Genomic DNA, 15300 nt, shown 5'->3' with positions numbered 1-15300 from the left:
GAAAGTATCATATTAAGGGCGGTTACCCACTCTCAGAAAAGAATTGCATGTTTTTCTTCACACGGGAATCTAGTCTGTAATGTGCACATGTATATCTGTAAACAAAAGTCTATGTGGGTATGGCATAAATGAGGAAAGAACGGAACCGCTATTGTTTGTTGATGAGAAGGGATGTAAATCGAGCTAAGCCATGAGTCCTGAAAGGATGCAACACTACCTGCTTCCTGGTTTTGACACTTCTAACTTCTCTGTTTCCTGCCGTGAAGCGTACAGCAGTGTCACTCGGTGAGAGCAAAAACCCAAAGCCAAGTGGCACAGCTTCAGGATGGCTACTCTGCATAGTTCACTGAGCGCTATAGACCTTGAGTCTTGGAAAAGGCCATGGTAATCTCTCTGCATGGTCTCTTCCTTTCCTTTCCTTTCCTTTCCTTTCCTTTCCTTTCCTTTCCTTTCCTTTTCCTTTCCTTCCCTTTCCTTTCCTTTCCTTTCCCAATTTGTAAGTTATTACAATAAAATGACCTTTTTTTTTAAAAGACATCTTTAGTGTTCTTCAAAATATTGTCAATTTAATCCCTTGATGATTTCAATTATGGTGTGGTGAGAACTGAGGATAGATATCTTTTTCAAGTGCGATGTCTCTCATTTGGAAAAAATACTCCTGGGTGACCCTGGCTGTGACCTTGATCCTGCACGTCTCTGGGCTCTCTGAACACTGCTTTTAGATGTAGGCTTTCCTCACAGAATTCTAACCATGGTGATGCCTGATTTTGAAACTAGAAGCACCCTTTCTTTTTTGTGTGTTCTAAAGCGTTTAAAATGTAGTTCATGGACTAAGGAGATTATTCAGTCAGTAGTGTCTGAGTTCTATTCCAAAAATCTACAGAGGACAACAAAATATCCAGGCACATACCCACTTGTAACCCCAGCACTACAGAGTTAAATGGGTCCCTCGGTTCTCAGTGGCCAGCTTCACCTCCTGGGTGTCCTCCAGGCCAGTGAGACACCCTGTCTCAAAGCAAGGTGGATAGTGCCCACGGTTGTCCTCCATATACACGTGCACACAGGTGCACATGTATCAACACAAACATGGAAACACACAACGGTACAACGTTCAGTGTGCGATTAAATTATCTTCTCTCCCATTTCTTTTCCAGCTGCAAGAGACTGTGAAGAGGAAGTTGGAAGGGGCCCGATCGCCACTAAATGGGGACCAGCAGAATGGCGCTTGCGACGGGAGCTTCTCTCCCACAAGCAAGCGCATCCGAAAGGATCTTGGCACGGGGCTGGAAGCCATCAACAATTTGCCCAACAACATGCCCCTGACGTCAGCATCTCCCCTTCACCAACTTGACCTCAAGCCTTCTTTGCCCTTGCAGAACAGCGCTGCTCACACCCCTGGGCTTCTGGAAGATCTGAGTAAGAACGGCAGGCTCCCTGTCAATGGCTGTGGGGATCTGGAGGATAGCTTTGCTATCTTACAGAACAAGGACCTCAAACAGGAGCCTCTTGACGACCCTGCCTGCATAGACACATCGGAGACGTCCCTTTCTAATCAGAACAAGCTGTTCTCTGACATTAACCTGAATGACCAAGAGTGGCAAGAACTAATAGACGAACTGGCCAACACGGTTCCGGAAGACGACATCCAGGACCTGTTCAATGAAGACTTTGAAGAGAAGAAGGAGCAGGAGTTCTCACAGACAACCATGGAGACGCCACTCTCCCAGGAGAGCGTGAGTGTGAAGAGCGATGCCTCTCACTCTCCTTTTGCACACGTCTCTCTGGGATCGCCTCAGGCCAGACCCTCATCTTCTGGTCCTCCCTTTTCCACTGTCTCCACAGGCACTAACTTGCCATCCGTGGCCAACACTCCCGGGGCTCAAAACCCTGCCAGCTCGCCAGCTAACTGTGCTGTCCAGTCCCCCCAGACTCCAACCCAAGCCCACACCCCAGGTCAAGCCCCACCTAGGCCTGGCAATGGCTATCTCCTTAATCCAGTCTCTGTGGCAGTATCTGGTTCAGGGTCAGGCTCTGTGGCAGGGCCCAGCTCTGACATGTCCCCAGCAGAGCAGCTCAAACAGATGGCTGCCCAGCAACAACAGAGGGCAAAACTCATGCAGCAGAAGCAACAGCAGCAGCAGCAACAGCAGCAGCAGCAGCAGCAACAACAACAACAACAGCAGCACTCAAATCAGACTTCAAGTTGGTCTCCCTTAGGGCCTCCGTCAAGTCCATATGGAACAGCTTTTGCTTCAGAAAAACCAAATAGCCCAATGATGTACCCCCAAGCCTTTAACAACCAAAACACTATAGTGCCTGCAATGGCAAACAGCCTGCAGAAGACGACCATGAACAACTACCTCCCTTCCAATCACATGAATATGATCAGTCAGCAGCCAAATAACTTGGGTACAAACTCCTTAAACAAACAGCACAATATTCTCACCTATGGCAACACTAAGCCTCTGACCCATTTTAATGCGGACTTGAGTCCGAGAATGACGCCCCCTATGGCCAACCCCAACAAAACCCCCTTGATGCCCTACATCCAGCAGCCTCAGCAGTCGCAGCAGCCCCAGCCGCAGCCGCCCCAGCAGCAGCCACCGCCTCCCCCGCAGCTGCAGGCTCCCAGGGCGCACCTGAGCGAGGACCAGAAACGCATGCTTCTCATTAAGCAGAAAGGAGTGATGAACCCACCCATGGCCTATGCTGCGCTTCCTGCCCACGGTCAGGTGAGTGAGAAGTGGGGCATGCTGGGAGCCATTCTCCCCTGCATGCCGGGCTGTCCCGAGTGTACGATGGGCACCAGGGTTGGCCCGGAGTGGGGCCTGATAACCACCAGAAATCCTCCCTTGTATACCTTGCTATGGTTTCTTGTAAGAGTACCCCAATAAACCTATCCTGAGCATGAATGCCTAAGAATCCAACATCCTATTCCTGTCTACAGCCAAGGAATTTTTAAATTATGTCAAATTCTCTTTGTGAGAAAGGCAGGCTGCAGAAGGTACGTGACCCAATATGGCACACCTCTGCAGTTTTTCCTCTGGTTCATCAGCCGGGGTTTGGTAGGAGGGCAGAGTGCCTTAGACCCACCAACCACCATTTTATACCATTTGGCCATTCGAATACAGCTGTCTTAACAGGTTATCAATGATGGAAAATATGACCCTTGGTTTCTATAAATCAGAGAGTTTCCCATAGTTTTGGAATGGAGAATGGGTCTTATAAGGCCATTCTATGTTTAAACATTTGGCATTTTGCCTACAACAGTTAGATATCTATTTCACATGACCTCGAAGTGCGGGGATTACGTGGCATTCGCCGGATTTTAGGAAGCGTTGCTCACAAATGTGCCCGTGCAGCCTTACAAGGAGGTCTTATTTCTTGCACTCTTTCTGTGCAGTTTGGAGGATGGTCAAACAATGGGCAACTGTCAGTTGGAAGTAAATATGTGACTTTGCCTAGGCTGGCCAGTGGGGGATAATACCCAGGGATACTTGAGACAGGAGTGGGAGGAGGAGGGAGGGAGGGAGGGAGGGAGGGAGGGAGGGAGGGAGGGAGGGAGGGAGGGAGGGAGGGAGGGAGAGAGCACCAGCGAGTGAGCAAGAGGGAGCGCAAGCTTACAGTGACTCCCTCCAATGCAGATGAATTCACGGGTATGTGTTGGTCTCTTTACTTTTCGTTGCTACTCTGTATGCCGCCCTTGTGGAATCAGGTGTCCACAAACAGATGCATCAGGAGAAGTGATAGGTAGATCTTCCCTCAACCGGTAACTAGGCAACTTTGCATCTTGCAACTCCCACAGTGCCCCCACTCCACTCTCACCCCACCCTCATTCCCTACCCCAACCCCAGGCTGCCTGGAAGCCACTGGGCCAGGAGGCCGTGCTGACCTGCTCAGACAGGCCTGAGCTCTGTGCCTTTATCCTTGCCCTTCCCAGTTGTCCAATCCCCAAACCCCACAGTGCTCTCTTGTCTCCACGTGCCAGCGAGATTTAAAGAAGTCCTGTCGGAATAAACAAAAGCATGGCTTGCTTTTACATCACCCGCGATCGGGAGTTAGTAGGAAACATATTTAGAATGTGGACTTTGATATAATAATTTCATATATATATACATATATATATATATACATATTAATTTTATATATATATATAAATGGAAACACAACCTTTTTCACACTTTAGCACTAAGTTCAGAAGCAAGAAAAATTAGAGGCGACGATACACAAGGTCGCTTGTGAGGTTCCAGATGCGTCACGAGGCTTTTGGGATTGCATGCTGTCAAATGATCCGTTGCTAATCTTAATACAAATTATGCTCCTACTCAGGCTGTCTTTATGCCAGTATTTCTTCTGAGCCAGACCCAAGATGATTAATTCCAACTCATAGGTCCTGCAGACATGGGCTGTGATGGTACACTCATCGCCTCCTCCCAGCACACACACACACACACACACACACACACACACACACACACACACACGTCCTCCTCGCTCTCACTAACCTCTTTCCAATTATGCTAACTAGAAAAAAAGTCTTTGCTGGAACATGATTTTTTTAAAGGGCTCTTTTAGGGTCCTAATGTTTGCAGGACCTGAGGTCTTTAGCTGCAGAGGTCATGTTTTAAAGGGATCCAGTCAGGTGAAGCAGCTCTGGACTAAATCTGCATGCTTCCATCTTGCATCTCTGAGTTGCTTTCAGGGTGGACAGTCTTCTCCGGCAAGGGCTCATTAGAGCAGTTGCTTCTTGCTTAGCACAGAGCACAGGCAGGCAGCAAGCAGCGTGCTTTTCTGATGAAGCAGTAGCTGCCTACCATTTGAAACAAGGTTCTAGATGCTTACATAGCATGAGAGTGCCTCTCTACAAATACATCATTTCGTACTTTTATCTGCTTGTGACCCAGCATTTCCATAGCACTGCATGGAGTCACGTGTGTGAGTTACAGTCAAGACACCAAATGTCAGTCCAGGCTGTTTTCTGCCTTGCCAGTCAGAGTGCTGTTTCCCCTTGCCAGGCCCAAAAGGCCACGATCAGTGCTTAGTTTTAATAAGTGACGTGAGCAATGAAAACAGTGTAACATTGAACACGTTTATTTAAAGAAAGCTACTCAGTTATTCATATGGAACACTAGTCAGAACTGAGGTTTCTCCCAGAAACAAATAGCAATTCACTAACTTTCTGGGTATTTTTAAAAGGGAAAAAAGGCCAGACATGGTGGGGTATAATGATCGTATTGAACAAACATAATTATTGGTTTATTTTTACTCTATATATGTGAGCCTCTTCCCTGAATGTGTGTCTGTTACATGAGTGCAATGCCTATGGGAGCCAGAAGAGGGCGTTGGATCCCCTGGAACTGGAGTTTCAGATGGTTGTGAGCCGCCATGTGGTTGCTGAGACTCCAGCCTAGATCCTGAGGTGGTTAAGAGCAGCCTTGCTGCTCCTCAGTGTTACTTTTGATAGTAAAGAATTGAGACCAACAAATATTTTGACAGGCATGTAGTATAAATGAAAGTGTGGGGTTAGAGATGATTTCACATAGGGCAATGCCCCTGATCATTAAAATAAGTAGCTCCCCAAAACACTAATGTGTTCCAGAGTGGCTTATGCTTATCAGTAATGGAGAACGTGGAAGAGCTCCCAAAACCTTAGGAATGGCATTCTGTTTTATTCTTCTTTATCAATGTTATTTTTCTTTTCACTGTTGACCCAGTATTCTATTTTCTTATAATGTACATTCATTCTGACACCAGGAAAAATCTTTTTTTAAATAAGGAAAAGTCCTTGTTTTTAAAAGTAGAAGTGTACCTTTTCTTTTTTAGAAAATCAATTTGAGTCAAATTGACGTGCAGGTGAATGGGCTGATGCCAATAGTCCCTGGTCGCCTGTGTGCCTTGGATATACATCCTGCTTCCATGGATAACCCCAGCCTCTCTCCCACACTCTCTCCCCTCTTCTTACTCTACCTTCTCATCCCTACCGTCTCTCCTGATTCTTGTAAAGAGCTAAGATTTCAACAGTGGAAATATCACTAAAATTCCTGCCGTTGCTTTTTGCCCATGTTCTCCAGGACATGCTCTTGCATTATTTCCTGCGTTCTTTCTTTGATCGTGTCTCTTTCCCTGTGTCTCCCACCTTAAAAAAATAAATCTGCGTCTAGTCATTATAATCAAACGTCTTGCATCGATGTCTATTTAAAAAACATAAATGTATTTCTGAGGTGAAACAGCCCGGATTTACTTTGCTCTTGTCTGTTACATTTTCCCATTTTTTGCTGTTTCTCGAGAACAAGATCTCTACCCCCATCTAGTTTTTGCATGGCGCCCAACTCTGTGTCTAAAACTCAAGGCTTTTTAGTAAGCCACTTGATGGAAATTATTAACACGTGGGCCAGAGAAGTGTTTTTTCTAACCGCCTCTGAGGGCACCAGAGAGCTGGGAAAGCGAGTCCAAAGAGAATTGTTTGGTGGGCGGGTTTATCGAGACCTAGCAGGGTGATGAGGAGATTGCTGGGAAGGTAGACCCAACCACTGCCTGACAAACAAAAACCAAGCTGCAACTATGAAGGAAGGAAACAAAGGCTGGTGGCCCCAGCTGGCCAAGCAGGGACCCAGGCTGACCCAGAGCACAAGTATAATTTCTGTACAAACAAATGTCACAGGTACCGGGAAAGTGATGTTAACGTCTCGCCTGGCGATGGCAGGGCTGACAAAGCCGTCCATTTTCTTCTGCTTGTTTCATGCACATGTCTTCTGTATGTGGCTCTGTGCTTGCCCTAAGCAGGCATGCTTTCTGTTTCCATAGTATTTTTCCAAAATGTGTAAGCTCTGCCAGTATCAACCTGTTCCCTACAACTCCTTGACAGGAAGATCGGACTTGCAGGATTCACGGACATCCTAGGAATCTCTTTGAGCATCCACAACTTCACAAGCGGAGCCTCTTCCATCCCTTTCCTTAAATAGGTGCACTGACATTCCCCAAGTACACATCACATGTACCTAGTTCAGAGAGACAACACTGTCAGCAACACCGCCCTCCACAAAGGCAGCCACTCGACTTCACGACGGCACTTTCTTGTGTATCTCCGCGGACTGCATTTCTCCGTTTACAGCACTACTGTAGAACTGTAAGTCGGAACCCACCCTGGCTTAAAGCCGTATTTTTCCCCGAGCCTTCGGCATTTACATCATTGAGAAGCCCAGTGACATGTGGCTATACCTTTAACTTTGAGAGCTGCTTTTGGAATCTTTAAGATTTTGTGATCTTAGTGTGGTTTTTTTCCCTCATTAGGTGTAATGCTATGAAATGTATTTATCTGTAGTGTGTGTGTGTGTGTGTGTGTGTGTGTGTGTGTGTGTGTGTGTGTGTATGTATGTGTGTGTGTGTTCCTTGGAGGTCAGAGGATGCTATCAGGTGTCCTGCTCATTTTTTTCTCCTCCTTATTCCCTCGTGACCAGGTTTCCCACTAAACCTGGAGTTAGTTAGCAAGTCCCTCTGATCCCCCTGCCTCTGCCCTCAGAGTACTGGAGTTACAGGCATGCATAGTCGTGCCTGGACTTTACCTCAGTGCTGGGATTTGAACTCTGGGCTTCATGCCTGGGCAGCAGGTACTGATTACTACCAACCCAACTTCCCTACCCCTGATCCATGGCACTAAGAAATTTATTTTAACATGTGGTAATATATGTCCCTAATATCCAGGCTTTAAGATAGTTTTAATACTGCCTCACTTTTTTTCTTCTTTTTATTGAACTTCTGGGAACGTCTCCCTTTGCGTTGTGAGCCTCCTCGATCGCTCTCCGATTCTCATTTCTTTTCTATTTTCCATGTCTTTGTCTTTTTATCCCGTGTTCTATGAGATTTCCATACCGCTGCCTCCCAACCTTGATATCAAATACTTCATTTTTAATTTCCACGTCTTCAATTTCTATAAGCTCCTTCTTATTCTCTGGCTTGTCCTTTATAACCGCAGAACACTAATTATCATTTTGAAATGAAGTTTTCTTCTGCTCTCTGCTTAGCCTGTTTCTCTGAGGCAGCTTTTTCTGTGGGGGCCTTTCATGCTGCTCCTATGGCAAAATCTTTTCCTTAACCATCTGTTTAGGAGTGCAGTGGGGTACAGGAGGAGACTTGCTCTTCCATGGACCCTTTCTCTGGAATGCCTGGGTTAGAGCCCAGCCAGTTCCCCTGGCTCGGTGTCCATGGGTGACTTTGCCTTGGGCAGGACAGATGAGATTCCTAAGCTCATTGCTAACGTGAGGAAGCCAAGTGTGGGAAGGGAGTTGGTGGTGCTTGTGTTGGTGACAGTGAGGAGCGTGTCAGTAAGGGCTGGGGACATTTTCACTCACATCCTCTGTTTTCATTTAAAACCATGGGTCCCAGGGCTCCTGAGTCAGGTGGCTTTGTCTCTGTAGAGCTGGGAACCTTTCTTCCTCCATCCTGGGGAAGAGAAGAGTCTACCTCTTCAAAGACCTTCAGCGAATTTCCCTGCAGAGACAGTCTAAACAGACACTGTGCCCTTTGGCTATCAGACAGTCCTAAAGGAATATGATCTCATCCTATGGAATGGGAAAGGCTGAACCCCACCCTAGTGCCTGCTAGAGGAGGAAATATTCTCTCCGGAAGAGATTTCAGGCACTGTGAACAACTTTCCAGACCACTTTGCAGGACAGACGGACGCTGAGACAAGGCAAACGAGAGAGACCACACCTTGAACAGGACGGCTTAGCTATGTGCCTGTCTACTGCTCTCTGTTTACATCTGAACCTTACGGACTTGGTGGGTGGGGGATGGGCATCACTGGACTGCCTTGTTTCTTTTCCCAATTTGGTCATGTTGAATAAATCTCCTTTTCCTGATTTTTACACTTCCTTATCTCTTCATTTGGCATACTGGAGATGGGTGGCCAAGTCTAGCTTTTTAGGGCTTTGACCCTAATAACTTCAGTAATGCCCCTGCCTTCCACCTTGATCTCTGATCCTTGTGTCTTCACACTTTGAGTTCCACCTCTCCTGCTGCATGATGGGAATGCGCTCTCTCTGCGCTGCTTTGTTATCCGACTTTCATCTTCCAAAATGCCGTCGACATCCTTGATTTCTCTTGCCGTCTCTCTTCCTCTCTGTTCTCCGATGCTTATATAATGTTCGTTTCTTTATCATCACTGTTCCGGGGCACTCGAGAATGCCAAGTTCACCCTCGACTTCTGTGGTGGCTATCAACACCTTTCTGTTTGAATATTAAGTATTGCCTGAAATGGAAACTTATTACAGCAAAATTCACATGATCGTTTCCAACATTATGGGCATTATTAACAAAGCAGAATGGGCCTGAACCAAACTCAAGATACTCCTGTGGTGGTGAGTTTCTGATTGTCAACTTGTCACAACATCAAGTCGTGTGAGGAAAGAATCCTAGTTGAAGAACTGTCTAGGTCAGATTGGCCTGTGGGGAACAGTTTTGACTCTATTGATATAGGAAGATCCAGACCACCGTAAGCGGCTGCCGTTCGTGGGTTGAGCCTCAAACTGTGTAAGAGTAGAGGATGCTGGCTAAGCACTAAGACAGCAAGCAAGCAAGGACCCAGGCATCCATTCTCTCTGCTTTTTATGGTGACTGTGATGCAGTAAAGTCCCACCTTGAGTGCTCCACCTTGAGTGCTCCACCTTGAGTGCTCCACCTTGAGTGCTCCACCTTGAGTGCTCCACTGTAATGGATTATAAATAGGAACTAAGAGGCAATGAGCTCTTCCTTACCTGCAGGGCAGGAAATTTTATCACAGCAACAAAATGAAGCCAGGGTGACTCTGGACTCTTAAGTTTTCCTATCGGGAATGCATCTATTTAAGGGGACAGAACTACCAACACTGTCTTCCAGCCAGTCGGGGTTAAGACCTCATGATTACATCTTGAAAATATTGACTTACTTCAAGGACTGAAAACGATTTAGGTTCCATGACCCCGACTAAGCCTATGGTACCTAGCGACTCAGGTGCCAGGCAAAGTATTGACAGACTGTTCATCACTGGCTCAATCCAGGCCTCCCACTTGAGGAAACTGGCGGGCGAAAATGCTCAGAAATCTACATAATACGGGAAAGGTTTCTATCAATGGGTGAAATACAATCATTTCCATACACATCCTGAAAGATTTTTTAAAATCCTGATTGACATTCTGTCAGAGTCTGAGAATATGAGACAAAGAGAAAACGGCAAAAAAGAGAAAGTTTGGGGAAAGGAATTAGTTTTATAATAGTACTGTGGAAGACAGCGGTTTTAATTGGTCCACTGTGAGAATGCTCTTGAAAGGTGCTGTGGGACCAGCAGATTCCGATTCATTCAGAGAGCTTATGACCCATAAGCAGGGGCTCTGGAGCATTTACGGACCTAAGAGTCACTGGGGAGGTGTTCAGAATGCAGGCAATCACAGATCTGGATGAGGCCTGGGAATGTGCCCTCTAGAGCCCGCCCTCCCGCACACCCACCACCACCACCACCACACAACTGCAACCAACTCTAGTGCCATTTTGCAATGCAGAAATGGTACACAACACCAGAACACAGCAAAGTGGCCTTTGATTATTTCATTGTGCAGAATCGAAATTACCTTACATATGGCAGTGCATTAGTTACGAAACAAGACCAAGGCTCATGGTTCGAGGAGAAGAGTCAGGCAGCAGGAAAGCTGAGATGCACATCTTGAACCACAAACAGGAAGCAGAGAGAATAAATTGGCAAAGGTGCAAGGCTTTGACTCCTCAAAGCCCAACCCTAGTTTACATACTTCCTCTGGCCAGGCCACATCCCCTAAGCCACCGGAACAGTGCCACCACCTGGGGAACAAGCATTCAAATACCCAAGACTATGAAGGGCATCCTCAAACCAGCACAGGCAGTTATCAACTTTATAATTTTTTAAGTGTGTGTGTGTGTGTGTGTGTGTGTGTGTGTGTGTGTGTGTAACATGCACCATTTAAGGAAGCCAGAGGAAAAAGCTTGGTGTCTTCCTCCAGTCCTGCCTGACGTATTGGCTTGAAATAGGGTCTTTCACAAAACCAGAAACTCGCCTTTTTGGCTAAGATGGTTAGCCAGGGAACTCCTGAGATCTCCTGTCTACTTTCACCAAGACTAAGAGGACAGTCCTGCTCAGCCATGCCTGACGTTTTCTGTGGGTGCCGAGGATTCAAACTCACGTCCTTAGGCTTGCCGGACAGTGTTCTGACCCATCTCCCTAGCCCCTTGTTGAATGTCTTAACAGGACAGAGCATCATGTTTTACACAGCTCCATCCTCACCATGCCTCTCATAGTCCAAGGAAGAGTCCTCCTTGATCTCTCCACGAGTGGGTGGCTATTCGCCTTTTTCCTTGGGAACTTGAGTGCGCTGAGCTCAAGAGTTCGCAGGGACAAAGGCTGGCTGGCCGTAGAGTGGATAGTGCACAGGTCAGAGGCAACCTGAGGCTTGTGTAGCGCTCTATGGAGAGATCATCCTCAGAGCAAGACTGTTCTCAAATGTAAGAACTAAGAGTCACTGGGGAGGCTCTGGGCCATGGCTCTGGGTCCCCTATTCTAATGTTTACCAAAGATGGAAAGCCAGACAGCTTTCCCAGATGTCCCTGGGCTTTGAAAGTAATGAGATGTGGACAACATGCCCAGTTTCACTTCACCCTTGACTCTTGGTTCTCTTCCTTTCGAGCTATAATTCTTCAGCACCCTGGGCTCCAGTCCAGGACCCTCTAGGCTATCTCTTGTATTTACAGACAAAAGGGTAGGGCTAGCTTTTCTTCCTAATAGAAGGCTACTAGTCATGAGGTCATCAGAAGAACGGGAAATTGTAAAACTTGACCAATGAACTTTAAAAGCGATGTCCATATCCCATCAGCCAGTGCGCAGCCCCAGAGAGTCCAGTCTGGAAGATAACGTGGGTCCCTCATTAGCACTGGCTAATCAAGTGTACCTGCTGTTTTAGGATTTTTATTGCTGTGATAAAACACCATGACCAGATAAACTTGGGGCGGGAACTGTTTATTTGGCTTACCTATCCTGAATCACGGTCCACTGAGGGAAACCAAGGCATGAACTCAGACTGGGCAGGAACCTGGAGGCAGGAGCTGCTACAGAGGCCGTGGAACAGTGTTATTGACCTGCTCTTCATGGCTTGCTCCGCCTCCTTCCTTCCTTCCTTCCTTCCTTCCTTGCTTCCTTCCTTGCTTTCTTCCTTGCTTTCTTCCATGCTTACTTGCTTGCTTTTTCTTCCATTATTTTTCCTTTTGCTGAAATAGATTTATTCTCACATAATATATCCAGTGCGCAGTATGTCCTATCATGTCTCCTCCTGTTCCTTCCCACGCCACTCCCCAACCAGAGCCACCTGTTCTATCTCTCATTAGAAAACAAACAGGTACCTAAGGGATAGTAATATAATAAAATATACAAAAATTAACACATCGGGATTGGGCAAAACAGTCAGACAGAAGGAAAATAGCCCAAGAAAAGGCACAAGAAACAAATTTAAATGCAGAGACCCACTCATTTGCCTCAGGAACACCATAAAGACACTAAACTGGGAGCTGTAATATCTACACAAAGGACCTATGGGGAAAAGGGGGGGGGGTAAATAAAATAAATTTTAAAAAATAAGAAATAAAAATAGAATTAAAAAAGACAATTAAAAAGGGGAAAAGGAAAGAAAGAAAGCTCTGATGTAACATCATGAGTCAAGGAACCTCCAGAGCCGGCACTGATTTTGGTTTCCTGTTGGTGTCTTCTGCTGGCCATGCAGCTGCCCTTCAGAGTATTTGTTTCCCCAGTAAGGCTCCCTTGGAGAGAAGTAAACTTTTATTTGCAAGTGGTTATCAGTTGGAGCTAGCTTCTGTGTCCATTCTCCTTCAGTCCCATCTGCTGCAGACCCATGCCAGTCCTGGGTGTGTTGTCTCTGTCACTGTGGGTTCATATGTGCATCAATCCTACGGATTTAGAGAACTTTGGTTTTGTTTTGGTGGTGGTGGTGGTGGTGGTGGTGGTGGTGGTGGTGGCGGTGTGCGTTCTCCATCCTTTCTGGCTCTTAGATTCTTTCTGCCTCCTCTTTTGCACTGTTCCTTGAACCCTGATGGGGGGGATTTGATGGAAACATCCTTTTAAGACTTAGTGTTCCAAGGTTTCTCGCTCTCTGCAGAATGTCTGGCTCTGGGTCTCTTTTATTTGTTCCCATCTGCGTCAGGAGGAAGCCTCTCTCGTAACGGCAGTCCGCTTTCTTAGAGAACTCAGAACCACCACTGGCACCTGTGGTCCCTCCCCATCAATCACTAACTAAGAAAATGCCCTGCAGGCCTCTCTACAGCAGACCTTACGGAGGTGTTTTCTCAGTTGAGGTTCCCTCAGATGATTCTGCCTCATGTCAAGATGAAATAAAACTTTACTAAGTTCTGCATGCAGACGGATGGTGGTGGCGCATGCTTTCAATCCCAGCACTCGGGAGGCAGAGGCAGGAGGATCTGTGAGTTCAAGGCCAACCTGATCTACATAGTGAGTTCCAGGACAGCATTAGCGCTATGCCGAGAAACCCTATCAAAACAAACAAATTGTACGTGCAGAGGCGGTGAGAAAGATGAGGGTCAGCACAGCCTGAAGAAACCAACACCTGGGCCCCAGGGAGGAAGCAAGCTTCCAGGTGGACGGAGGGCAAAGAGGAGTTGGCTAACAGCGTCCGAAGGCATGCTAGTGGAGGCCAGAGGACGTTTTCTTAAAAAAAAAACAATTCAGATTGTAGCCAGGCAGGAGGGTTGCACTCATACCGGGAAGGAATGCACTTAAAGTGGCGTGGGTGAATAGTTCGGGAACTCTGTACTACCTCTAGTCAGACACCTGGACACTGGCATTTAAGGGAGAAAGTCAGGCCTTTTGATACAGACCTGTGGTCCCAGCATTGAGGAGGCTGAGGCAGAAAGGTCATGGGTTTGAGGCCAGCCTGTGTTTTTTTTAAAGAGTTAAAGAGCAAATTATGTAGCAACTATAGTAACCACAAGAGAAAATTTTGAGGAAGAGTTCAGTGGTAGAACTTGCCTAGACTGTTTGTGGCCATGGGCTTGCTTTCCAGCAGTAGAAAAATATCTAGATGTAATATTAGGGAGCCTGGGCACAGAGGCAGTCAGAGGCAACCATTCAGTCACTTGGTGACTGAATATGTGACCAAATAAAAGGGAGATTATGTGAACGATTAGGACTATATGCTGAATATTAAGATGATACGGTTTGTGAACGACATGTTGCGTGTAAATCTTGATATATTGTATCTGTACTTTAAACACTTGCTATTTACCCTGCTATTATTGTTTGTTAGCATTCATTCAAACTGTGTGTGCAAGTATGTGTATACGTGTGTAGGGCAGGTGCATACGCATGTCTGTGTGAGGACTTTCTAGGTCCACATGTGTGACAGTCAAAGGACAAGTAGCGGGAGTCACTTCTCTCCTCCCAGTCCCTGCGTCCCAGGTCCTGAAACTCAGGTGCTTTCTCTGCTGAGCCCTCTCACCAGCCATTTGTATCTAATTCTTCCAACGAGGATTTCCCATCTGCTGATATTCTGATGCACACACCGAAAACATGTGAGGTTAGCCGATAACATTCATGTCAGCTTGTACTACTACAGTCACATATGGCTAACCATGTTTTGTGATTGGACTTTTACAAGTGTTGATTTTTTCCCCCCATAGATTCACAGCATTATAAAAACATTGGTTTTCATTATTTAGGACAATAATAAATACCCATATTGTGTGTTCTCTTTGCCTGGTATTTTTTTATATTAATTGTTTATGTCTAGTCTCTGAGGAGTACTCTGTAATGGTGGTTATTGTTTAATGGTGGTTATTGTTTAAGTGTGTAAGAAGAACAAAGCTTTAAGCAGTAGCTTGTTGCCTGAAGAGCATTTACTGCAGGGGACCTGAGTTTGGTTCTAAGCATTCATAATTAAGTGGAACTCCAGCTCCAGGAGATCCAACACCCTCTCTGGCCTCCATTGGCACCTGCATGCACACGCGTGCACGCGCGAGCGCACACACACACATGCATGCACAAACACACACACACACACACACACACACACACACACACACGCACTCTCATGTATATGTAGCAAATTTTCACTCAACGAGCATTCATAGAAATGCTGGACTTTTCTAGAAGCTACTAAACTCTTCTATTTTTATAAAGTAGAATAACCCTGTACTGTACCCTGCTACTTGGGCAGTTTCAACAGGCCTGATCTTTATGACACTATATTGTTGCATTTGATAAAATATATAAAGACT

At 46.2% G+C, this 15300-nt stretch overlaps 1 protein-coding gene across 2 annotated transcripts in view; it reads left to right on the top strand.

Annotated features, from left to right (window-relative positions):
• The window catches only part of Maml3 (mastermind like transcriptional coactivator 3), a 418000-nt gene that overhangs the window by 247089 nt on the left and 155611 nt on the right, over nt 1-15300 (top strand). For both annotated transcript variants that reach the window (XM_006501645.4, NM_001004176.2), the window contains exon 2: nt 1155-2732. In XM_006501645.4, coding sequence (XP_006501708.1) covers nt 1155-2732 — 1578 coding nt within the window. The remainder of the gene's footprint in view (nt 1-1154; nt 2733-15300) is intronic.

Source organism: Mus musculus, chromosome 3, assembly GCF_000001635.26.
Source record: "Mus musculus strain C57BL/6J chromosome 3, GRCm38.p6 C57BL/6J".
Classification (NCBI taxonomy): domain Eukaryota; kingdom Metazoa; phylum Chordata; class Mammalia; order Rodentia; family Muridae; genus Mus; species Mus musculus.
Note: the sequence above shows the minus strand (reverse complement) of the source record. Positions and strands in the feature narration are given on the sequence as shown.